Below are 25,720 nucleotides of genomic sequence, written 5' to 3' on the forward strand. Positions count from 1 at the left end.
TTTCACTCGAAAATGCCTGATATTACAATAAATACTACCCTAATAACACAATCCCCTACTCAATAACAATATCCTCTCCCAATCTCCTCAGCGGCAACTCCTCCACCATCTTCTCCAACCGTCCACACCTCTTGACAACATCCTTCGCCTCCTCTGGAAATCCCATCCTCATCCTCCCAACCCTCTCCCACACGATCCTGCCCTCCCTCTCCGTCCTCTCCACAACAAGAAGCATAACAAGCGCCTCTTCTACAAACCACAGCACCGTCATCTGTTCACCGCGCGCGTGACGCTCAATGTACTCGCGCATTGAACCCGCCCCGCGACTCATCCGTACATCTACGCTGACGCGGTTGAAGATCCATCCGTCAGGGTGAGAACGGGCTTTTACGCGGTCGAGAACGAAAGGGTTGGGGACGTGGATGCCGTAGGGACGGGTGTGAAGATTCGGTGGGGAGGGGGGCATGCCAGTTACGGCGGTCGAGGCGCCAAAGTCATATGCTACGCTTCCGTCGCGGTTGACGAGGACGATGTTGGGTGAGTACGTCCAGCGGATAGAATTAGGATCGTTGCGCGATACGTGCGTGGCGGAGACGTAGTGATGGTGGTTATGCTTGCGTTGGACGGCTTTCGTGTCGGGATCTACCACTGTGATAGAGGAGTAGAGATCAACGGGGCCTTTCCAACCTGCCCAGGTCCAGCTGGGCATGTGAGGTCGTCTCGTGGCGATGACGCCTTCTTTGTGGTGCCAGAAACATGTTGAGAGAGCAAAGATGTCGCGAGTGCGTGGGAGGCCTTGGACCGCTGGACCTTGATCCATTTGCGGTGCCCAGAGGGGAATGCCGAGGATGTTGAACATCTTCCCGCGTCCGACAGTCGTCTCGAGACGTCTTAACATTCCGAGGAACGCATCTAGCGAATCTCGGTCATACGTCAAGTCTCGTCGTGTGTAGTTTCCGATGTGTTGGTCTGCTTCTCGGAAGATACTAAGCGTGCTTGGATCTTCAGCCTTGCCTGGTAGTCTCTTCCAACGCTCCCAGCTGCCATCAACAAATGAAACACCGTTGAAAAGACCAGGACGCATAAAGTCACACATCCGCTGCTCCTCCATGTCGTGGTAATACTCAAGGGGTAGGATGAGTGATTCAGGACAGCACATGCCCTCACATTCCCAGTACATCTGCTGATCCGTAAAGATCAAACGCCGTCTCGCAAGGAGACCTTCTTGATATGTCCAGCCTCGCTGATACCACGTTGAGTTCTTAATCGCCAATCGTGGATCCTGAAGACTCGATACAAGTGTGATGTTGGAGTTGACGAATTCGTACTTTGGCTGAGCCGGTCGTGTTCGTGATCCAACACCAGGAAGACCATAATCCGCGTCCTCGCCACAAGCTGCAATGATAGCTAATATGGCGCCTTCAAAGATATCATCCATCCTTGCAATCTGCTGCATCCGCTCTGCCGGTTGAACCTCAGCCATGCATAGACGATCAACCCATAGATATCTGATACCGAGATCCTTGGTCGCGATGACAGCATCCCATACAACCTTGGGCCATGTTTCCGTCGTTTTGTTTCCCCAGACATAACTCAATGCCGCATATCGTTCTGTGATGGAAGCAGTGACCACCTGGGGAGGATTCTTTGCGCAGTCGACGAGCTTGAAACCCGGCATTTCCCGCGTAACGGGTTTTCGGCCACATCGTCCCTGGTGATAGAATTCGCAAAACCGTAGCCAATCCACTCCAATGCTCATATCAATCACACCCTCCAACTCACGACCCCAAATACCACGTTTCTGCCAACCAGCGTTATCGGTCATGGAATTCGCACGTGAATGTTTCCCTTCTGATCTGGCACTGAGAAGTTCATTTGGTGGCTCAGGCATTGTTCGATAGAGCATACCAGACCCACGGAACCAATCAGCGCTCACATCCCAGCTCAACGCTCCATCACCGCTCTTTTTGGGGACCACGCCTAGATATGCTGGACTGACGCCTTTGATCTTATTCTTTGCTGAGTGGCCCTGCTCAAACATGCTCTGGTTGTCGATGAGGTAATTTGTATCGCGACTTGAGAAACCGGAGAGATACAGATCGCCTTCTCCCTCGCTGGGAATGTGCACTGAGAGAAAGAGCTTGCAGAGGGGACATTTTGTGATGAAGCGATTCTCTTCGAGCTCCTTTAACCGACCTAGTGAATGTTCCTTGTTCTCAAACGTATCCGCAGATGTCGGATTCAGAGCTCTCATGAAGAAATCATCCATTGTGTCAAACGTAGAGTCGATATCAGCCGCCCAGCCCGCACACGCTGTGCACAGATTAGGATCTTGCGGCTGTCCTCCCGATCTATCAGAATGTGCTGAAGGACTGCGACTCTTGCGCCAGCTGATCCTCCGAATGAGAGAAGCTCTCCTGGGCTCTCGGTCGTCATCAGCCGGGGGAGGATCCACAGTGAGATGCTGCATCATGTTCTTGAGAGGGTTCCGTGACCGACGCCTCTCAACGCCACCGCCTGGAGAGACGGGAGGCGTGATGGTTGGTGTGCCTGGGTCCAGCATATCCGGCATTGTCACATACAACGATGAGCGAGTGAGATTTGGTGAGATTTGGGTTCGGCTGCCCGAAGATTGAAGTCGTTTTGGCGCCGTTGAAGCTCCGTGAATTCTCGGGCGGAAACCGGGTGTCGTTGACCCCCGTCTCGGCTGCTAGATTCCGGTTCTCCACTCTTGGCGCTGGCGCCAAAGGATAAAAAAAGAATGAAGGGAAAAGGAACAGGGATAGTTCTTATTAGTGGCGTTTAAATAAGGGGAATAAAGCCGCTGAAGAAAAAAATGAAAAGGGAGGAATCGAGATGTAGAATAAGGTACTGAGTAGATGATGAGTACGTAGGCGGTCGCTATAAAAAGATGCAGAGCCGCTGCCAAGTTAAAATATCAGGCGGTTATTTCGAGATCAATACAACACAACCAACAGAAACTAAACTTGTCAAGCTCCTTCGGACGCGGCGCAGGTTGGTTCGTGAAGCGGGGCTTGGGGGCCAAGTGATGGAGACAAAGAAGGAGAAGAAATAAACAAGCGGTAAAGAAGAAAGTGAAGAAGAAGAGACTCTTTCAAATATAAGAGAAAAGAGTCGCTGATGGTATATTACTCGCCTCAAATTAGATATTGGCAGAAAAAGCGGCAGCGAGATTCGATCCGAGATGAACACAGCAAGGATCAACTGAGACACCCACGCGCAGTTAATTCTCAACCTGGGCGATAACACCACTAAAAAGACTCTGAATAAAACTGCATTTGACAAAAGTAAAATGTTTTTTTTGTGAACCAGGCTGGTTATACACAGCCTCACTTGGCGGTCACTTGGCGGGTTGAAAAAGATGCAGAGTGCGAAGATTGACGATGACGTAATTTGATGATTGTGAAACAGCCTCACAATTACTGACGAATGTGCTCTGTATTGGATACACATGTAGGCATGAGTGAGCTGTACAAGTGGGTTGTTAGGTGGTTTCAATCCTTTTATGGCGCAGCGATCACTGAATCTCACTCAGATCAAACGCTTTGACGAGATGGACCCTGTAGGATCTGATTTGATCCGCAGCCAAAGATAGATCATGTATACAACAGGATTTCACTGTCAAAACACTGCCCTGTCCAAAAATGATTCCATCAAGACATCGAGCCTAGAGTTCAAAGGGCATATATAGAGTCCATGGATCCATCTGCACTGAACAGGTTGGTGTAGATCATGTCAGCCTTGAAGCGGGGAACATTGCTTTTGTCTCGACTCTACCCTATATCACCACGATAATGTGGCAATCTCACAAACTCCTTCACTACTTTGTCTTTTTTCATATCTAAATGGCCTCTCATCGAGTAAATGATATCACGCCTACGTCAGTCCGGACCGTCGCGCGCCTCCACGCCATCTCCTCGGCCGTCGCCATGAAACAGCCCGAATGAGGGGTTAATTCGTTCTTGATCTTATCCATCTCTAGTATGATTCCAGCTTAGCTTCTAACGGTTGCAGCGGCTATCTCAGATTTCTCAAGGATCATCTGCTTCTATCTCTTACGTGTGACATCGCTTAGCCTAGAGCTAGGAAACTCTAATATCCTCACCATGCACGATATCATGTCGTCCCGAAAGCAACCGCGAGTATCGAGATCTAGCTACTGTTGTCAAGATTCATGCAAGGCGAGTCAAGATGTCACATGAGATGAGGTACATGTTCAAGGCATGCAAGCTTCAATTGTCTATAAACTGCGCTGCCATCGAAAGTTGGCGGTCCCAGTCCATCACCAGCATGTCTCTCGTTTCTTTCTTTCCTTTCCATTGTACCTGTCCATCCGACTTGCTCATTGAGCTCGCATTAGATGTCCTCCTGTATCGTATCCTGGAGGCATGGCCCTTAGAGGCATGCGAGTATGGTTGTCATTGCTGAGTGTCGTTGGTGATGGAAGAAGGAATTTAGTGCTATTGAGTAATTAGAAACTGTTCAATATATGGTATGGAGTCTGGCAGGAACTAACCTTGCAGCAAGAGCAGCTGGTGGAGCAGCTAGAGGCCTCGTGGTTGCAGCAAGAGCTAGATAATGTTAGTCAAATGCTCGATGCTTCACCGTTGCAACTCTTTCAGGCTCGATGACCATCAAGATGCAGCGGTAGATTGAGAGGAGCTCACCAGGGAGACATGTTGATAGTTGTTGGTGAAGAAGGTCTTCAAAAAAGTTGTAAGTGTTGTGTGTGTGTGTGTGTGTGTGTTGAAGTGAGATTGTTGGATGATGAACAAAACCCGACTTGAGCGAGATGGAGCGCCCTTCTTATACTCTTCCGATCCTCATATTCTCAACCATCTTCGATCGAACTCCATCTCTCAGTTGTCTGATTATCGCATCCAGCGTGGGTATGGGCGTGTATGGAGGTGGGAGTGACTCCACTCCATGTGCATCACCAACTTGTCTCGAATCCAATCAAGTCTCAGGGTCCTCCCAAGTCAAAGTGACCTTCACCCCGCATGCCCATGTTTCTGTAATAGGCCGAGATGATGCATAGTGGTTGCGCCGAGCCTCCACTACAGGGAGAGCTCTCCACCGTGAAGCTCCAGCTCAAGCTCTACTCGCGCCGTCCCGAGATGCAGCCACTGCGAAATGAGTTTCATGGCCGCCGGTGTTGCAACGCAGGCTTGCGCCTATTGAAACAAACGGCAGCAGATGTGGAACTGGTGGTTTCTTTCCAGAAAAGGTAGGATTGGCATGCTACTGAGGCCTGCCGCTGACATCGTAGTGGTATCGCCACGTAACGCATGCAGATGTAGTTCGCGAGATATGCCCAGTACCTATGGATGTCTTAGCTTGAGCCGGTTTCCGATAGCTCAGTGTAGCTGCCAGGGACAAGGCAGCTCCTGAAGCAAGTCATGCTTCCATGGAACTTGGACACTTGGGAGTGGGGGTTCATCCCAGCGACGACAGAGCTTTGGAAAGGCTCAAGCCGGACTGACTAAAATAGCTTCGTCCATTGTCCACACCGGTGAGTAGGGGCCTGAGCTAGGGTTGCAAGAGAAAGAGGGAAAAGATGTTGTACCTCGAGACCCTGCGTCGAAGCCGGGGTAGTTCCCCTTTGGGCCTACCGAGACGTCTTGCCCTGTACGTGGACGAATCAAGAGAATAGATATGCCGGATGGGGGTACACACAGAGCGAGAAGGTGTAAGAGGAAGCGATGAGAATGGATATGAACATGTGAGAGGAATAAGAGTTGGACTTATTCGCCGAGTGGGGTAGGGAACCAAGACAATGATAATGTGAGGCAACCAATAGCAGACGAGCTATGTCTGATGGATGATCATGTTAGAGTGAAGCCAACAACAATCTGGTAACGCCTGCCGCTGGAATGATAATCAACAGCCAAGATAATCATGCAGTAGATGCCCGGCGAGGACTAGTTCATCATCGTGATACGTGAACGTGACGAGCCAGTGTGATGAACAAGCCTATCAACACCAACGGAGTGTGATAGGCATAAGTGAGACGGATCGATGAGGGATAATCGAGAACAACATGGGCATGGATGGGGACCACAAAAGCCAATACGTTGACGGCTCAGAGTCGATTAGTTCCGTACCTTTCATGCATGCATCCCGCGCATGCATCTTTGGCAAGATTGGGCAATGATTGGTGTGTTGGGCCCTCTTACACAAAGCGAGGATGGGAAACACAAGGTAGTAAAAGTATATCCCAAAGCAATGGAGAAAGCGTAGGACTATTGCGCCCGTGAATGAGACTTTAGTCATGGGAAACCCATCGGGCTACCGGAGGTGTGGATGCGGACGTGGGAGTGTAAATGGGCTCGAGGGTGTGTGATTGATCCATGGGAAACGATGAGCTGTCGTGACCCACGTCTAACGCGGCAAACGAACATGATAATAAGAAACAAGATATCTCGAGGGAAATAACGGAGAGAAAGAGGGGCTAGAGAAAGAAAAAAGCTGAGACGTAGGAGATAACGGCGGAGACTTACATCCGTGCATGACGATCATGCTAGGACATGAGAATGCCTACTGTCCTCAACACCAGGTATCTCTGGTGAAGCGATCAATATTGGATCAGGTAAAGACAAGCGTCTCCTCATCTGCCCTTCTACAACACACCAAGGGCGGAACAACATCATCTCATCATGAGCATCAACTACTTCGCTACATCATCATCACACACCAAAGTCCGCTATCACACGGAGGCAATCCGGGATCAAGGCATCGTCTCCATAAGGGGCCAACAAGAGTCTCCCCGCCCGGTCTGAGCTGATAGTAATGACGCCCGATTTGGTCTTGTATCCAGTCATAATAATCTCAAGGCGTGGGATGGAGACAAGGTCTCGGAACTCGGCTGGGTAGTTTGTATCATGATGGAAAGTCGGGCCGGGATATCTCTCGTGGGGGGACTCAGGGATATGGCTTCGTCGTGAGACTCAAGAGTAATAAGGCCGTGATAATGGGGCCATTGGTCGTGGACCTTGTGAGAGGACGTGGGTGAGGTAAATGTTGTATCCACGGTCTGAGAAGTTGAGCTGAGTCCGGGTCGAAGTCGAGGTCGGTACCGAGGGAGACCGAAGGAGGCGATGAACAAAAGGAGACGAGTTCTCGATACAAGAGACGGGTTCCGTGATGATCGAGGCTGGTGGCTGAGGGTATCTGAGCTGCTGTTGTATTACTCCCATGGAAGAACCCGAGTCCCTCGATCCATGGTACTTTTCGGGTATAGCAAACTGACACTGACCAGAGAAGTAGCCTCCCCAATAGCCAGGGCGATTCAAGACTTTCTCTTGTCATTGACGATCAATCACCTAGCAAGTGCTTGTTCATATTGAAGACTCCAAGAGCCAAACCAAGGGACGCCCTCATTCTTATACTCATTTCTCACCGTCTCAGCCTTATCAACAACCCCCAGGGTCCTCCCGCTAGACGCGGCAACAATGATGCAACGCACACTATATCAGCATCGACAATATCCGAGATCAACTCTGTTTCTGGCTGTTTTTCGAGGCCATCGCATCAAATTTGGTGGTGTTGGCACTGGAAAAGACATCAGGGTTGCCCATCAAGGTGCTCACTTGTCTATCCGGGTTCTCAAAACCAGATAGGGCAGGCGCATGACGATAGTGACGTGATGGAAAAATACCACAGAAATACATCAAATTGGGTGAAAACAAGATGTATTCTTATATCTTGGGCTTAAAACGACCTTTATGGGTAGAACATAATTGGCTGGCTGATTAAAATGGTGTCGTGGTTGATTCCTGTGAAATGGCCGCAGAATAATGAAACAGTCAAATTGTTGCTGGCCTATGTCAAGTGATTCCTTCTGAAACTCGTGAAATAGATTCTATAACAAAAAGGAGAGACCCGAGAAATAGCTTAGATTCTTTCCAAATAGTTCAAAGCACCTGTTTGCTGGTATACAGGCTTCTAGTTCCCTCACAACCTGCTTTCCATCATGCATTACACAGCATCTATACCCCTGACCTCGACCGATTAAATAGTCCCTCTCGATTTCTATCAGCGTACGATTTGACTGCTTCCATCCTCATGCATCGACCAAAGAAGCTGCCATCTCCAAAATTCAAAGACGATGGTCAAATGACAACCTCGTCCCCGTTCGTCATTACTCGCGTGATATGCCGAGAAGAAAGTTATCTTTGCGTTTATGATTCTTCCAAATTCGATATTCCAGATCAATTCTACGATGCTACGTCCATGTACAGCCACTCTTGATCGAACAGTTATCTTCCATCAGCTTCACGATGAAACCCCTCGCCTCGTAGGCTCGCCCCCCCGTCCCCCGAAATATCTCCTCAGCTTTCCTCGACTGAGCACAATTCGTTAGGATGTCTCTTATAATCTTAGCATTACTTAGTATCGACGGACATTGTCTTTTCGTTGCCTGGATTCGAGAGATGCAACGTTCAAGACCCACGCTCCTATAAAACCATAATCTTATACAAGTTTGAATATCTCCACGTTGCAAAGGCTCTAGATCTTCGATCTTACATCATTGCCATGAATAAAATACCAGGATATTAGGCATCAGTCTGTTCAAGAAACTATCACGGTATACCATCTGACTTTTCTTATTTGCTTTGCTCGCATTCTTACCTCGCACGCCACTGTTCGTCGACAAGACAAACCCCCAACCAGCACCCTAGAAAGGCTAAAAGTAGTACCGAGATATGAATCATAGCCTTTATACTTGTAATGAATCTTAAACAGGGTGAGACTTTTATAACGTTGGTGATACTGGTTTGGAAGACGGAGCAACACCGCAAGCATCGATGCGGCGCACAAGGGGAGAAGCAAACTGCATATCCTAAATATTACAGCACTTAACATGACGGTTCATTTTAAAGCATGAATTGTGTAGCCAATCACACAGACAAGACGTATTCAAGATGTGTTGGAATAGCCAGCCTTCTACTTTTTGTAGTCCTTAACTACCTACCTTGTTTGGGCACCCCCTGGGAACAAGAAAACTTTGATTCTTGAGGCAAGGCACCCAAATTGGCTGGTCTTAAGATCTACTAAGCTAGAATACACTTGCCCAAGACTTTTCATAGTTTAGGATGAGGATCCTAAGTTTTATTGTCTCTTGTGGGTAGTTTACAGTCTTATGACCCGTGTAATAGTCGCGTCCATAGACCACCAGATGGGCGCCCGTTGTCCTCTAACAGGAACGCTCCGGCCCTGAACAATACAGACTCATGACTTGGGGCACTTCATTCCAATACACTACATTAAAATTATCTTCAGATGTATCCTATCAGTTCTTTTTCGACACCCAATGCATCCAGTCCTATCATACAAAACCATCCCCGGCACAGTAGGGAATCATGCAAAAGGCCTTGCGGCAACCAATTCATCTCAACCACCAATACAAAATACAAAGGTATTCTTTCCTGTGGTATCTTTAGGCCCGACCCACCGGGATCATTGGCTTCTTAACACACATACGGGCGAGCGCGCGATGCTAAAACGGCTCAAATCCCCTCGCAAGTATACGAAGGGAGACAGGCAATGCCCTTCCTCTCATAGCCCTCTTCACCCTCGCGAATCGGGTGAGCGAGTCCATCATAGACTCTGATGGAAGCTGGGGGATCTCATCACCGCTGCCTGAAAGTCTATATATCGCACTTTGTCGTCCGCCGGACCATGGTTTGATGGGGATAAAAGGTCCGTTGTGTGCTTCTTGCGTGAGACATTTTGTCTCGTAGTGACGGTCGACCAAAGCCCATTGAAGCAAGCGGGGATGGAGCTTTGCTGCTTCCGTGACAGATCTTGCAAGGACTTCACCTCGTCTTCCGGTTGTGAGGTATGCCAGCCTTGCGCCGTGGCGGATAAGGAGCTTGAAGCATTTGAAGGCTCCGATGCGAGCAGCAAACATTAATGGTGTTCCTTTCCCATGCCACTCGTGCTCAATGTCCAGACCGACATCAAGTAACACCTGCAGGAGCTTCGGGTCGTCATCGAGGATAATGGAAAATGATGGGGTGTGTTTCTCCTCCGGTTCAAAGTTCACTAACCGAGCACGATACTCACGTGGTATGCGCTTGATGATCGCTTTGAGCTCCATGGACGATAGTTTCCTATTAGCAAGAATCTCGCTAATTAAGAGCGGTTCCTGTTCTGCAAGTCGATGAAAGTCAAAGTTTCCATTCAGTACAAATGGCATGCCCTCAGCAACCCCAGAGATCGCACTCGTGAGAGTACTTCCGGTCCCTGGCCTTGCCTCGTAGGGATCCGCTCCAAGCTCAATCAACTGGCGAAGGGCATCCATATCGGCGTCAGCCGTTTCGAAAGTGATGTTGAAGAATGTCACAGGACTTGCGCCATTTCTCAATAGACAACGAGTTACTTGAAAGTCGCCGTGGGCAACAGATTGCCCCACAACTGACGCGCCGCTGGCAGACAAAAGATTCGGGTTGGCACCCGCTCTCAGGAGTGTAAACACCATATCCTTTTGACCATAGTGGGCAGCCAGGTGTAGGGGCGTTGCAAGTTCTGAGTTTTGCGCGTTGACATCGGCTCCGTTTCTAATGAGGAGTTTGGCCACATCGTGATATGTCGTGAAACCATGCAATCGATTCCTGCCCCCTCCGGCCAAAAGATGTATCACATCATGCAGAACCGTATTGTGGGTCGCTTCAGTATCACCCAAAGTAACTTGGTTCCTCATGTTTAGGGCGTAACGTAGAACTCTCTGTTCAATGCTCTCATCTGCAGAAAACTCGAACCCAGCATTAACCCCAATAGTCCTTATGAGCGTCCTGCTACTTGTCAGTATAACCTCTCGTTCTTCTATTTATCACTTACCAGTATGTCTGAGCATGCTCAGTTAGGTGACTGATGAATATCTGAAGGACGATTTTCTGATGGTAAACAATATCATGTCCACTGTTCCGGGAGGAGTTGAAAAGAGCTTGGATCGGTGACATTGGAAGATGGAACCATGACATCCCCATCCCCAAGTAAGCATCTAAGCACAGTTTGTAGTAGGAGCGCGCTTTTTCTGAAGGGATAAACAAGTCAGTTGTCATCAGCATTCGAATATTCTGGCATGCACAAAGAAGTGCGTTAAAGCCATCCGGCCAATGTTCCTCACACCCAGCCACAAAACCAGCAAGCCCCAACTCCACCAGTTCCAGCATCGGTCGGATCTTGTTGGTCGCTGCCGTGTAACTGAGAAGGGTACAGCCTCCACAAGGCATTATGGCTGACTCTAAGTCCTTCTTTGAGGTGTGGTCGAGGATAGACCTAAACAAAGGATCTCGGCTGAGTTGATAATGATCTATCGCATCTGCTATCATGGCGCCTATCTGTCTTGGCTCAGAAATTTTCTGCTCGTGGGTTACTTCACCGTGGGATGACTCTGGTAGCGAGTCACTGTCAGAATCGTCGTTGTCGTTGTTTTGGGCTGCGACTGGGTTCAGTGAGATGATACCCATATCCTGGGGATTATCATAGTCCAACAAATTATCCTTCATATACTGAATCAATTCTTGATTGCCACCAACGATTGCCAAGAACAGAGGGGTTCTTCCTGACAGGTCTTTCACACTGAACAGACGTTTCGAGTATCTCATTAGTATTTTCACACAATCCAAGGAACCAGCCTTGGCAGCGAGGTGGGCGCATGTTCTGCCAAACCGTGGACTAGTGGCAGCGATCTTGTCAGCCAGAGGTGTGGCTTCTAAGAGTGTTGTGAGGGCATCACGATGGCCCCCGGCTGCCGCAAACTGCAAGGCATTGTAAGTATCGCGATCCTCCATATGTTCGTAAACGGCTATCCAAGGAAACTCTGCCGACCCAACTTTCTCGATGATCATTTCAAGGATAACCACATATCCAAGCTTGGCGGCAAGAAGATAAGCACTGATGGAATTTGGCGCCGCCAAAGAGGCATCTGCGCCTCGTTCGATCAGCAATTGCCCTAGGAGGATCTTCTTTGAGCAGATCGCGATCGTGAGCAATGACGGGGATGGTGCGGATGACTTCATTGGTGACGGACTAAGGGGAGCGAGAGTTAGTGAGATAACCTAAGTTTAGGATAAGTTTAGAAAACTTAGGGGAGTGCAGGATGAGGTTAGAAAACTTCGGAGAGCTTAGAATAGGTTAAGGTAACCTTAGGTAAAAGGAGGATGAGATTAGACCAGAATAGAAGACTTACGCAGGAATTTCTAAGCCATCAACATCCAATCCCCGATCAATTAGCTGACCGAGAATTTTCACAGCGACCGATTCGTCAGCTACTCGTACGAGCTCTGTGAATGTATACTGCTGCTGCTTCCTAATCTGATGTGGCTTCGTGTTGTGGAGAAGGGGCCGGGCCATGCTAACGTCAATAGGCTGATGAGCCAGAAAGGTCTCGAAAACCGATCTCCCTTGAAGGGGCATGCATCGCCGAGGCTTGTGTACGTCGCAGCCGCATTGGGCCAGCAGCTCGACGACTTCTGGCATACCAAAGTCGACGGCCGTCCACATCAGATGTGCCGCCTCTTCGTCGTTGAAGAAGCCCATGATGCCGAATTCGCCGTCCTGCAGATTCTGATCGGAAAGCCAGGTGGTTAAGATAGCGGCGACGAACGGGACCTGCCAATTGTTCCATTTCGGTTCGCTGACGGAGAACTCACCCTTCGTCGCTATGCAGCTAACGGCCCATTTTTTGCTCTCCTTTTCATAGTCTGCGAGGGCGCCCACTGTGACCAAGCAGGATATAGCCATGCACATAAAAGAAGATAGGAAATAGAGGGACGAGGGACATCGAAGCGAATCACTACTAATCAACGGGAAAACATCCTGTGTGAACCGCAGCCAGATCCCTCGCCCCTTAGAGTCTCGCGATTTGATGACTTCAGGGGTAAGAAGCCGCATATAGGCGCTGCGTGTCATGTTGGGAAAACAGGACGGATGTAACGATGGACTATTAGTCAATCGACCTTCCTTCAAGAGCTTGACGTTTGTGATGACTGTCTCTGCTGCGGTTGTGCCATCAGCGAATGGCCGAGAGGGTCCAGCCCTTTCAAGTACCAATGAGACCATCTCCGGTGAAGCCGACATATTAAGTGACTTGAGGAGTAATTCATCATTCATGTTAGCCTGGGGAAAGAGACGGAACAGCTGCCGTACCAGCCCGATATTGCCCCATTCGACAGCCCATCGAGCCAGGCTCTCATTGCCCTCAGCTCGTATGTACCCTTGGCTTTTCTCGAGCAGAAAATGAGCTGCAAGCGGTGCGGCGGACGTGGAGGTCTTGGGAGACTGCTGAAGAGCCCTGACGTGAGCAAACGCTGACAGCAGTGGCGTATGCCCTTGTTCATCGACGGTGTTCAAGTTGCGGATCTTGTAAGGATCGTTGTCCCACAGGAATTTGAGTATGTCGTCTTCGTTAGTGGCGGCGAAGTAGTGCCAAATGTTGCGGCCCCCATTGTCCGTATCAAAAGTCGGTGCACCGTGTTCGAGAATCAGCTTAGCCATGGGACTAACTTCATTACAGAGCATGAGGGGTGTGCGACCACTTGAGTCTTTGGCTCTAATATCAGCCCCGGCTTCAATCAGCATTTCCAGAATCTCATTCTGGGCAGATTCAGCAGCCATGTGGAGAAGAGTCTCTTCCTTATCGTATTTGAAGTTGGCATAGAATCTTGGGTCTTTGATCAGACGATCCACCAAGATCACATTGAAGTCCAAAACGGCACTCCGAACGGCAGCCGCAAAGTTGCTGTCTTTCAATGTGTCCACCTTTCCGTCACCCAAGGGGGAGAGCTTGATGTTGGCGTGCACCATGAGTCGAGCTACCAGCTCTTGGAGCCAATTGTGCTCTGTGGACTCTTTTTCGATGTCGACCAATGTCAAGTCATAGACGTATGTGAGCAAGCGCGCAAATCGAGTTCGGTGAAGCAGACCGCGTTTGACTACAGGTTCTCGTTGTAAAAGGAGACAAAAAGAAGAGTCGAGGGCATCTCCTTTAGCGGTGTCAGTGGATCCTTGAGCAGCATTTGCAAATCCTTTGACGATGTTTGTAAAGATTGCTTCATGTTTGGTTTTCATTGCAGTCCAAAAGGCCAAACCTGCTAGTGATACCTCTTCAGTGGCATCTTTCCAAGAATACCGAAACGTGCAATCTGCGCCATTTTCGATAAGCAGTAGGATAGTTGCCGCCTGGTCGACATCAGAATCGTTCCCAACGAGAAGAGTCGGCCACGATACTGGCTCCGTGCGGGTGATAAGAACCTTGCTGCCTACAAGGGCGCAAAAGAGTGGCGTGCCGAGAAGACCGGGCTGGTTGACGTTGGCGCCCATTGAGAGAAGGTCTCTGCAAAGGTTAGGCAACCCGAGGGCAGCAGCAAGATGAAGTGGTAAGACAGATCCGTTGCAGAGCGCATCAGTCAGCTCGAGAAGACATCTTGGCGAAAGGGCCATCGTGCCAAATGTTCGAGGGTATGTCTCCCTGGCATATTCAAGAACCCACTGTACGAAGTTGTACGACTTTTGGATACGAAAGAGGGAGCAGACTTGGGGTCGAAGCTTTTGCCAGTAGATCTCTGCGTATTTCGGCCACCTTTTAGCCGCTATTCTATATGCTGGCTCTGTGATGCGGCGTGACTGGACCAATGTCATCTCTTTGTTGTACTCTGCAGGTTCGCGATCATTTTCAGGCGAATTCAGGATATTTAGCCAAACGGAAACATCCTCGGGTCTTGCTTCGCCCTGCTCATCGTCATAGGGGGTCTGCACAGGTGATTCGATAGCCTCTGGGTCATATTCCTTCTGGACCAGAAGTTGGGGCAATGGTTCTGATTCGAGTAGAGTGAGCCGAAGCGAGATGTCCTCGAGGGTGTCTGAGATTCCGAGCACAAACGCTAGTTTGGATCGGATGTCATGGAGTGATGATCTAGCGGCTTTGATCCCATCAGAAGTGGCGAGATGGTGAAAGGATTTTATGGCAGTAAGGAGTATCTCGAACCCATCGACAATTGGCCATTCTTGAGAAGGGTCATTCTCGGATCCTGAGGCGCTAGGGGTGATACCCAGAGTGCTGTCGGCGGCATCATTGTCTACAGACAACTCAACAATGAGGGACTCAAGACTATAGAGTGTGCCTCCAAGAAGCCTTAACTCGATGGTCAAGGATTTGAGGTCATTTCTGTCAGCTTTGGCTCCGTTCTCTGTGGTTACAGATGCAGATGCCTTCAGATGTGCACTGACGCAGGCACAAGCTTCAAATGTGGAATCCTTTAATGTACGGACGGTCTTCAACAGGGGAGGCGACATTTTGCTGACGCGAGCTCATGTTGTTGTTGATTTCGAAGAGAAAAAAAAGCTTCTCTATGAAGCATTAAAAATCGAGATTGTACCATCGAGCGAGAGATGAAGTTGAAGATGGAAGTATTCGTCAGTGGAGGCTCAAGGCTGCAGATGTCATGGGCATATGTGGAGGCAATAGGTAGCCACCAATCAGCACGATTGACATTGGAGCTTGGGCCACCAAAGATTCAGTAAACTTGGTCAAATTTATGCTAAATCTTGTCTAAATTCACTAAATATGTCCTAAACTTGCTCACTCTATCCTAAATTCTTCTAAACTTGTATAACTTTTCTTCTCACTGACACTGACCTTTGGCTCGACGTCTTGAGCTTTCATGGCCGCAGGACCTGATATTGTGTTTTTAGCGGTTCATGATCTTGACGATTTGATCGCGGACGTCTCTTGCGCGACGCATGTCACTAGCTATTGGTTACAGGCCTCTGCACGCCAGAAGGCAACCTGCATCGGCAGTGACGAGCAAACATAAAGCTAGGGGGAGAAGAAAACTTCAGATCTCGAGCCAAAGTTACAAGAATATTTATACATGTTAGAAGAATTTAGGGTATATTTAGTATAACCTCTATAAAATATTTAGACACGTTTATCAAAATTTAGGGAAGACTTATTAGTATCTGTTCAAATACTTAGGTAAGTGCCTTAACCCCAGGTTCCACCACCGCCGCCTCCTCTTCCGCCCTTCCTCTGCGCACTCAACCTCCAATCATCCTCGGTAGCAAATTTATTATACAGCGGCTGTATCCTCTCCGCCTTCTTCCTCTTGCTCAGTTTATCCGTCGGCGCGACCTTGAAGAAGGTCGGCGCCGCCTCGACGAGCCACTTGGGCTCGATGCTCGTGGTGCAGTGCATGTACTCCTTGCTCGTGAGGATGAGCTCATGGTAGATGACCCACTCGGCCTGCTTGCCGAAGAGCGCGGAGCTCGGGTGCAGATACACGGGGGTGCCCTCGATGAGAGTCTTGTAGCCCTCCTGAGGATCCTTGCGAGCTGCGTTGCGGAAGAAGCCTGCGCAAAGGGCCCGGCGGACCTTTTCGGTGTCACGGCCGCAGGACCTGATTTTGTGTTTGTAGCGGTCCATGATCTTGACGATTTGATCGCGGACGTCCTTCGCGCGACGCATGGAACGCGCTTGGATGAAGTTCTCGAAGCACCAAGGCGCTGAGTAGCCGCTCTGCTTCCATGAGTTGTAGACGTTGAGGAAGGTTAGGTGGTCGCCGTGAGGGTCATGGAACTTGGCCTTCTTTTGATCTGCTTGGGACTGCTTCTCTTTAGGGCGGTAAAAGACAGTGGGAATGTTGAGCATGGAGACGATGCTGAGGACTTCGTCTGCACATTCTAGATCAACAGCAGCGATAAGCACCTTGGCTAGGGAAGGTTCCATAGGGAAATCGGCCATCTTTCGCCCCAGTCGAGTAAGTAGACCTTCGTCGTCGAGGGCACTGAGGGCATATAGCTCCTCCAATGCTGTAAGCATAGTGTTGATAGGAGGCGGATCCATAAAGTCAAAGTGAAGCAAGTCGTTAATGCCCATTGCCTTGAGCATGAGGATTGTTGTGGATAAGTTTTGTCGTTGGATTTCAGGGATACTAGTCGGCAACATTTCAGACTGATAAGCTGCCTCGGTATATAAACGGAAACACTTTCCAGGTCCAGTTCGACCTGCTCGGCCTGCTCTTTGGTTTGCCTGAGCTTGAGAGATTGGCGTGACTACCAGAGAGTCCATGCCCAATTTAGGGTCGTAAGCGTTCTGCTTGACGAACCCCGGGTCGACAACGTAGTAAATCTCGTCAATAGTAATCGAAGTCTCTGCGATATTTGTTGCGATGACAACCTTACGGCTGCCAGGGGGTGCAGGATCGAAAATTCGACTTTGCATTTCTGTCGGAAGTGAAGCGTAGACAGGGAGAATGATGAGGTCTGGTACGTTAGGTCCTAAAGCTTTCATTCTCTCATACAAGACCTCGCATGCCGTGTCAATTTCCTCTTGGCCTGTCAAGAAAAGAAGAATGTCGCCCTTGGGCTCTGTAATATGGATCTGCATGACTGTGACGAGAGCGGTATCCAGGTAATCGGACTCGGGTTCCTTTGAATAGAGGATTTCGACAGGGTATGTTCGACCGGGAATGGTGAAAATAGGACATTCGTTGAAGTATGCAGAGAACTTGTCTGCATCGAGAGTAGCTGAGGTGACAATGACTTTCATATCGGGGCGTCGCTTGAGAGCCTTCTTTAGCAAGGCAAACAGCACATCAGTGGCAATGGTACGCTCGTGAGCTTCATCAAGCATGATACAGGAGTATCGTGACATGTCGGGATCTACCAGAATCTCACGTTGAAGCATACCATCGGTCATATACTTGATCTTGGTTGAAGGACTGGTGCAGTCTTCAAATCGAATTGTATATCCGACCTCTTCACCAAGCTTGCAGCCAACTTCTTCCGCTACTCGCTTAGCAACGGACATGGCAGCTACACGACGAGGTTGCGTACAGCCAATGATACCATCATTGGCAAATCCAGCTTCAGCGAGATACTGCGTTAACTGGGTCGTCTTTCCTGATCCTGTTTCTCCGACTACAATCAAGATCTGGTTCTCGTGAACAGCCTTGATCAGTTGCTCTCGGAATGCATACACAGGAAGCGACTCTCGTTGTTCCTTGATGCTGAGGTTCGTGCGCTTGCCTAGAGACTGTCCCTTTGGAATCACTGCCTTTTTCCACTCGGGCACATCTTCGGAGGGCTGGTTCTTCCTAGCATTCCGCAAATCGCTGGCAAACTTCCTCTTATCGGGATCAGCCATAGGGTCTTGCCATTGAGAGGATAGATTTTCTTTGGGCTCGTCCTTCGCAGCTGCGTCGGCTTCCTGTTGCTTGAGCTCCTTACGTTCTTTCGCCAAGTTGGTACCAGACATAGCTGCTCGGTTCATAGAGCCTTCTGGGGCCTTGACAACGCGAATGGGTGATAATTCCAGGGACTGTTTGGTTTGCCCGGCCAAGAACGGGGGTTCCTCTTCGCGAACCTCAATATCGACATCCTCTTCAAGCTCAAGCTCGCCGTCTCCTCGGAGAGTCGCGTTGTAGTCTTCTTCCAGATCAGGGTAATCCGAGGCCTTGGCCACTCCCGATGCGATCAGTTGTCTGATCTCCCACCTTTCGGGAGAAGTCATTCTCTTCTTCTGTCGTCGTGGGGGCCCCAAGCTATCTCGAGGCATGCCGGTTGGTTCCGCGAACCCGTCTCTTAGACCTCCTCCTAGCGCTTCCATGTTGGCACCAGTCGTCATTCGAGCTTGTGGCTCTAGGTCCTCCCCAGTTGACTGGTCAACATCCTTCATTGACAAGCCAACACGATCGCGGCCATTCTGGTCCTTATCGAGACTTGTCACCTTGACCCAGACCTTTTGTCCATGCGACACCAAATCCGACGGGTGGTTAACGCGCTGTCCGGCAGACATTCGGGAAACGTGTACGAGGCCATCGACTCTACCTCTTACATTGTGCAGGTTGATAAAGGCGCCAAACTCTTTCAGTCCTGTAACATGCCCCTCGTAGACCTTGTGCAGCTGCGGCGAGTCATCAACTTCAGGAGCTGGAGCGTTGCGAAATCGGTCGTCGTCATCGTCGTGTCGCCGGCGCCCTCGTCGATCTTTGCGCGAATCGCGGTACCCATCACGCCAATCTTCGTCGCCTCGCTCATGCGACCGTGACCGTGATCGATATTTATCTCGTTTTCGTCGTTCTCCCGAGCGCGACCTTCTCCTCCTCCTCCTTGACTCTTTGTAATCGCCCTCGCGGGGACTTCGACTTCGTTTTCTCGCGGACTTTTCTTTTTTCGCCTTCCCTTCTAGACCCTCTAACAACGCTAATGTGTCGTCGAATGCGCCCGATCCATCGTCACGCGCAGGCTCCTTATCCGGCAGCGTGAGGCCACTGAAGACTTTCTCCTTCTCTTCTAAGGTTCTCGAATGATGCTCTTCGTGGTTGGCCTTGGCTTTTCCTTTAAATTGTGGGTGTAGAGCAAGCACCAAACGGTCGATACTCTCTATGAGACTGAGAGGAATCGAGGGGAGGGCCTTTGCTAGATCATCGCGGAAATCCTCGAAGTTGCTGCATTTGGTTCGTTTATCGATGAGGAATTCAGCTACTGTCTTGTCGTCTAAGTTCATATGATTTTTCAACTCTGAAGACACCTTCGAGACGAGGGATAATAGCTCAAGATTCGATAAGTCATCCATCGTGTTGTTGTGTTGTGTTGTGGTGACGCTGCTCGGTGCACAAGGTTGGAAACAGACGAAAGGTATACCAAATAAGTTACCTTCCAGAAAATAAAAAAAACGGATGAGTCAGCAAGCAACTCGAAGATAACCTCGGAGGCGCAAATAAATTTAGGAAGTACTTAGGTAAACTTATAATAACCCAATGCAATCTTAGTATGAACTTAGGGGACCTTTTGATTACTTTATTTACGCTTAGTACTGTGGTTAAAGGCCTTGAGTTTCACGCGCTCTGCTGCAGATAAAATATGGGGTATTTATATCCATATGGATCTGAATGTAAGTTTCAACGACAACCTAACATGCCCGAAGCTTTCTGCTGCCTTGGGAGTAAAATGTAAAAGGTATGTTTAATGCAAAGTCTTGCTTGAGAGAAACAGCTAATCTTGCTCCAGGAGATAAAAATTCTTCTCTAGAAATTACTGTTTAACTAAACATCTTAAGTATGAACTGCCGGCCAAGGCGGCAAAAGCAACTTAAGCAGTAAAGAAAGTAAAATATAAAAATAATATATAATAGAAAACCTATAAAAAGTAAAGTGAAAAGTTATTTACTTAATGCTATAGTAATGGTATATAATTAAGAAGTTAGTGATCTCAATAACTGCAAACTCCCCTATGTTAAAAATAATACACAAAAGCCAAAAAGTGTGGATAGTAGTGGATTCTAACCACTTATGTTGGACGAACAGGGAATCGAACCCTGGACCACTCCCAGATTCTTCAGAAAGCTGAATTATGCTAAGGGAGTATTATACCACTAAACCATTCGCCCGATGAATGTGTGACTTTGTGTGTAGGGACCATTCGAAAGCTGCAACATGAGGGCACGCAGTTGTCCGAAGCTGTGCATGGTAGTCAAGTAGCGCGTTGAAACCAGTTTTCAATATTAGTTGTGCGAGCTACTTGATGCGGTAGTTGGTAGTAAGTAGTTGAATAAACTTACAGTTTAGCTTTGCATAAGCGATTCCTTATTTGCTTCAGATCCATGTTTTACGCTTCTGCCTGAAATCCATTCATGTCTTGTCGAGAGTGTAGGTTGAATGACGTATGCGAAACCATATCGTAGAGTATCGTAAGAAGACGCTGCACTTTTTGTTTCAATATCTCCTCAGAGTCACTTCGACTACATAGTAAGTATCGCAGTCTAATATTAGACATGAATTCTCAATCCAGTGTGTTCATCGCAGCATTTCACGGGAAGTCTTGTTGAGGCAACTTGGCTGCCTCCAGCACTTTAAACTCAGTGATGACCCGATTCTGTGGCTGTCAGCGGGGCTCCAGTGACTGACGTCTCAGCTACAGCCAATCACGCACTCCCTTCCTCCCTGCACAGTCCCTCTTACGCAAGCCCCTCCCCCAGAGACGCCACCCTCCAGGTGACCCGACCTCTGTCCTGCATGGCGTAGTGCAGAACCTCGCAAGAACCCTTCGTCATCGTCAATCAGGTCACACGCTCTCTTTTCTTCCTCGCACCAAACAAGCATACAAACAACCATCAATCCTTCAACTCAACCGCTTTCTCTTTGCTATCTTTCATTCAAAAGTTTGGAACGCTCTCTACCACGCAACAATGTGTTCCGCCGACTTCTTCCTCGCTTTCCTCGCCATTCTCTTCCCCCCACTGCCCGGTAAGTCCACCAGTTTCCCTGTCGCGCATCATCGCTAACATCGATTTAGTCTGGGTAAAGTGCGGTCTCTGCAGCGCCGATTCTCTCATCAACATCCTCCTCTGCTGTCTCGCCTACATCCCCGGCCTCATTCACGCATGGTACATCATCGCCAAGTATCCTGAGCCGCCCTACGAGTACGAGTCCTTGCCACATGATCGTGAGGGTAACCGCGTTACCTACGTCTACGTCCAGTGCCCGCCAGGCCCTCATCAGCACGGCCACCCCCAGAACCAGCAGCCCAAGCCTCAGCCCCAACCTCATCATGGTGGTGCTAGCAACAACAATAATAGCATGAACTATGGCACTCAGAACGCTGGTGGTTCTTCTCGTCCTGCACCCCAGCAGCATGGCGTGACAAATAACGGCGAGGGCAGTTCTGAAAGTCAGGGCGTGCCACCTTCCTACGCCGACGTCGTCGCTGGAGACCACAAGATTCAGTCCAAGGATTAAACGTGCATCACATGTCTCTCTTACACGATACGGAAATAAGACAGTGAGATGGCTTCGTCCATCTCTTCGAAATTCCGGCGACTTGTTACAATTTTGCGCAGCTGTCCACCACAACAAGCGGGTCCTAAAGGACTTGGGTGAGATGGCCGAGTTGGTTATGGCGCCAGGTTAAGGTTAACCTTAACACCAATTTCCTGGTGGAGCAATCCTCCTGGGTTCGAGTCCCAGTCTCATCAATGAGTTTCATTTTTGCACATTCTCACGATATTCTTTTTGCTTGAGGCCATAAGACAAAGGGTTTTCGTTTGCTGAATCATGAGTGCTGCCAGGAGGAACTGGACTCCATACAGGCTCCTGCGTATTCTCCACTTCACAATAATTATATTAGGAGTTTTTGACCTTCGGATTCAGTTGGATTCGCGCGTTTCTAGTATAATGGTCCAGTATGGGTATCGGACGCATTTCAACTTGTTTGTGGTTAATTAGACTTACTTGTGTAGGCCTCAGCCTTGAAGCTTGTTTCAAAGTTGTTCTACTAGGTATATGAAGTTTTATAGGCACAGGTAGTTCATAAAGACCTATTAAAGCATTGTTTGTTATATAAAAACATCGTGTACGTGATCTCCTCATCATTTCTACACCGATTGTATCACACGTATAAGTGAAAAGAGTAGGTTGCTTATGCTTATAAACCTCGTATAATAGGCTAATCCTGTATGCATATCTATTGTACAACCAGTTTCAGATCCTTCAACGCCAAATCCAAGACCAGACATTTAACAGGATGGCCGGTTAATGGCAAACCCCCTTGTGAGAACAAAGCAAAAGTAAAAGTTCAATTGTCATCATGGACGCCATGCACCGAGCCGCAGCGCAGCGCAGCTGTTTTCTACGTTTGATCATTTGATCCCCTTTCGATCCTTTAACACATGGGTATCGAGTTCCATTTCCTTCTAAGCAGAATGCTTTCTTTATATCCGTCCCCATTTTAAACCGTTGGTTTTTGTCATGATCATAAAGGGTGCCCTTTTTCATTTCCGTGAACGTATTTACGCCATCTCTTGGAAGATGCGTAAAAGACTCCTCACGCCTGTCAAGGCGTTCTCGTCGGGTCCTTGGCCGGGGGTCCATTCGGCGTGGGCAAAGTCAATGAGTTTCAGGGAGTATATTTGTGGCAGGGAGGTCTCGAGGTCCGAGTCTTCGTCTAGCTCGTCTTCGTCGTCCAGAGCGATGCCGCTATCAACCCTCTTGGTAGTTCGAGCTGCTTGGCCGATACCTGCCTCTGCGTCAATGAGTGCGTTGTTCTCTTCAATGGCGCTTCGGAGGGCTTCGCCATCGCCCTCAAAGATAAATAGTAGTGAAGACGAGTACATTCGGCTTTCATGTCGTGAGAGAATCTCTTCGACTCTTTGAAGATCCCGGATAAATGCTGCGCAAACGGCCTTGCCGAGATCTTCATCGATGCCGGCGCTTTTGTTGAAGATGAATTTTCGGAACTGATCCACGACGTTTTCTTGGGTGACTGTTGTTCGGCCATAATCCTTATCGTAGATCTTGTAGTTTTCCTCGTCCAGTTCCGAAGCATCCTCTGATCCGCGGTAGACCCGCATTCCTGCTATCCGGAATCCCAAGCTACCGTGTGTCGTCTCGGCCGAGATCTTGTCGAAGCGCTGCTTTTTTTGTTGAGGGGCATCGTCGGCCCAGAGCCTTACTCCCAACTTGACATCGAGGATGTTGGGGCTCTTGAAGCCAAAGGTAGCATTATCCAACACAACCGCCTTATCGGTCTTGATCTTGTTATCCTTGGCTGGGACCCAAGCATCACCTTCTTTTTGTTGTGTCGCTGTAGCGTGAGCAACCTGTTCGGTCACCGAAGCGACAATTTCTTCCTTTGACGTCTTGAGATCTCCGGCGTGGGAGATCACACCAGCCACAGCCTCGTCTATTGTCTTCTCAGTAGGGTCGGTAAGTAGAAGGGATCCCATAAACAACGGCATTATATCGGCGAACTCGGGATGTCTTCGATTGGCAGACTGGTAGAAATCGATCTCGGACTGTGTGCAAGGCTTGATGAATAGTTCGCCATCGGGGGTACAAAGCGTGCCGGCACTTGAGTCATCGAAATTAGCATGATGTAGACGAAGCGCGGGGGTGGCATTGTGACGCAAATATAGGTGCCAAGCCAGAGCGACAGAGGCGTTCTTAAGGGAGGGCAAATTGCTCGGATGAGAAGCGCATATGCAATGCGAAAAGGATCAAGCGACTTACTGGCCAGCGACAGCGTAGTTGTAATCGCGAAGCTCTTTGCGATCAGGCATTTGTTTTGATCCCATCATAGTTGGTGGGATTGTGAGTGTGGCGGTGGGCTCGCGCCGGTCTTGGGTGTAACAGCCGTAAAAGGGAGCACGCACTGCTTGCTTGATGAAAAGAGAGAGGGAAAAGGGCAATCAATGTTGTGAGAAAAGAAGCGATCAAGATCCGGAAGCGACTGGCGAAGGAATGTTATAGAAATGTCGAGGGGTGAGGGCGGTGAAGAAGCCTGTGGAGAGATGTGCAGTTGTTGAAAGGAATTGGACTGGACTTTGATTTGAAGCTGAAGGCTGGAGCAAGCGATGGATTCGAGAGCGTGGCTCAGTTCGCAGGGTTGAGCGAGTAGCGTAGCGTAGGTAGTGGTCGAGTCCGGAGGGGTCAGCTCAGCGCAAGGCGAAGCGTTTATAGGGACCAGTGCGTTAAGTAGGTTTGATTTGAGTGGAGCGCCAAGTGAGGCAAGTTTCGAGGAGGGAAAAAAGATGGAAAATGGCCACTATAGATAGGATAGATATATAGATAGGGAATAAAAGAGATTCTTGAAATCAGGGTCAAGCACGATGAGGTCTTCTAAGAAATTCAGGGGCGCAGAAAGCGAGAATTCAAGGAGGGAGAGCGAGAGAGAGAGAAGAAATAGAACTGATCAGCACAGGATCAACCCCCAGTCTTGTCTGTCTTGGTCAAGGTGCGACACGTCAAGGCACAAGGAGACGAGTTTGTTCAGAGAGGATGGTTCCGCTTCGTCCGCAGATACAAGGGCGCTTGTACTGTGCTATACTTGTTGCTCCCGTCTGAGTGGCAGTAAGATAGAAAAAATAAAATGGAGAGATCCGAGTGGCGATTTTGTATGTAATTTTTGTAGGTAGTCTCCAAGCCTTCCTTGGTCAGCGTTTGTGGCGGATGTAACGGACCAGTGGGAAATTAGAGGATGATGTGAGGCCAACGATTATATTTCTCTGACAAGAGCCAGTCAGACGAGGTCTTGGGAGGAATTGTGATGTACGAGATTGATGGTAAATCGTCATAAGATGGGCATTTCACCGGCTGTTTATACAGTATTCCTAGTATCAACCGTGGATTGCAGACCGGAACGAGCTAGTGACTAGGCAACTCAACGACAACCTCATTGAACAACTTTACTCAAAGTCCTAGGCATTACACAGCCAACCAACAAGGTACAGTACAGCCCGTGAATCGCAAAACATTTCCCCTCAAAGCGATAGCGAGACGGCCCCGAATGACGAAGGCGATCCGTCGACAAGCCCCTCATCTCAGCGGCAATACCAGCGAGTCAACGACCAAACAACAGTGAGAAGTGAGCCCTGTCAAGCGCTCTGCCTCGCTGAGCCACAGCCAACAAGAACAGGGGTCCAATTCCATTGGCGCTGGGCATACTCATACTCATACTCATACTCTCTCTCTTTTGTATTTTGGCATCTTTTCGGTCATTTCCAAGAATCGACATGTCTCACTGTCCAACGTTTTGCTGGTTACACGTCGCATCGACCTAGTCTATCATCAGACCCAACCGGGGTGTTTACGATATGTAAGGAACACAGGGATTCTGGATCACGGATTTGTTCATGTGCTGCGTGTGTTTGCTTTGCTGGCGTTTTCGTTTCGGGGACATGAGCGGCGATCTTGCTGTA

The 25,720-nt window shown here is 49.0% G+C and overlaps 5 protein-coding genes and 2 non-coding genes, besides 3 other annotated features; 2 read left to right on the forward strand and 5 right to left on the reverse strand.

Moving 5' to 3' along the window:
• Positions 1-55: 55 nt before the first annotated feature.
• On the reverse strand, positions 56-2,470 carry FFUJ_08859 (related to tol protein; the record flags this gene model as incomplete). Its single annotated transcript, XM_023580393.1, has 1 exon — positions 56-2,470. One exon carries the CDS (start codon positions 2,468-2,470, stop codon positions 56-58), a length of 2,415 nt encoding a protein of 804 aa, XP_023433175.1.
• Positions 2,471-4,475: 2,005 nt separating this feature from the next.
• Positions 4,476-4,481: a sequence feature (Short protein (FFUJ_08858, CCT71893.1) was converted to a misc_feature.).
• Positions 4,482-4,537: 56 nt separating this feature from the next.
• Positions 4,538-4,592: a sequence feature (Short protein (FFUJ_08858, CCT71893.1) was converted to a misc_feature.).
• A 96-nt stretch (positions 4,593-4,688) lies between these two features.
• Positions 4,689-4,699: a sequence feature (Short protein (FFUJ_08858, CCT71893.1) was converted to a misc_feature.).
• Positions 4,700-9,520: 4,821 nt separating this feature from the next.
• On the reverse strand, positions 9,521-15,321 carry FFUJ_08857 (uncharacterized protein; the record flags this gene model as incomplete). XM_023580394.1 has 3 exons in its annotated part: positions 9,521-10,817; positions 10,864-12,057; positions 12,218-15,321. 3 exons carry the CDS (start codon positions 15,319-15,321, stop codon positions 9,521-9,523), a joined length of 5,595 nt encoding a protein of 1,864 aa, XP_023433176.1.
• Positions 15,322-16,012: 691 nt separating this feature from the next.
• Positions 16,013-19,603, reverse strand: FFUJ_08856 (probable ATP dependent RNA helicase; the record flags this gene model as incomplete). The annotated part of the gene is made up of 1 exon (XM_023580396.1): positions 16,013-19,603. The coding sequence occupies one exon, from the start codon at positions 19,601-19,603 to the stop codon at positions 16,013-16,015; it is 3,591 nt and encodes a 1,196-aa protein (XP_023433177.1).
• Positions 19,604-20,323: 720 nt separating this feature from the next.
• On the reverse strand, positions 20,324-20,417 carry tRNA. Its single transcript has one exon. It is a non-coding gene (tRNA).
• A 797-nt stretch (positions 20,418-21,214) lies between these two features.
• Positions 21,215-21,764, forward strand: FFUJ_08855 (related to SNA2 Integral mebrane protein; the record flags this gene model as incomplete). XM_023580397.1 has 2 exons in its annotated part: positions 21,215-21,272; positions 21,322-21,764. The coding sequence occupies 2 exons, from the start codon at positions 21,215-21,217 to the stop codon at positions 21,762-21,764; spliced, it is 501 nt and encodes a 166-aa protein (XP_023433178.1).
• Positions 21,765-21,901: 137 nt separating this feature from the next.
• Positions 21,902-22,001, forward strand: tRNA. The gene has a single exon. It is a non-coding gene (tRNA).
• An 812-nt stretch (positions 22,002-22,813) lies between these two features.
• Positions 22,814-24,100, reverse strand: FFUJ_08854 (related to transcriptional regulator ARG82; the record flags this gene model as incomplete). XM_023580398.1 has 2 exons in its annotated part: positions 22,814-23,873; positions 24,033-24,100. 2 exons carry the CDS (start codon positions 24,098-24,100, stop codon positions 22,814-22,816), a joined length of 1,128 nt encoding a protein of 375 aa, XP_023433179.1.
• Positions 24,101-25,720: the final 1,620 nt, after the last annotated feature.

This window comes from Fusarium fujikuroi, chromosome FFUJ_chr07 (assembly GCF_900079805.1).
Source record: "Fusarium fujikuroi IMI 58289 draft genome, chromosome FFUJ_chr07".
In the NCBI taxonomy this organism is placed as follows: Eukaryota; Fungi; Ascomycota; class Sordariomycetes; order Hypocreales; family Nectriaceae; genus Fusarium; species Fusarium fujikuroi.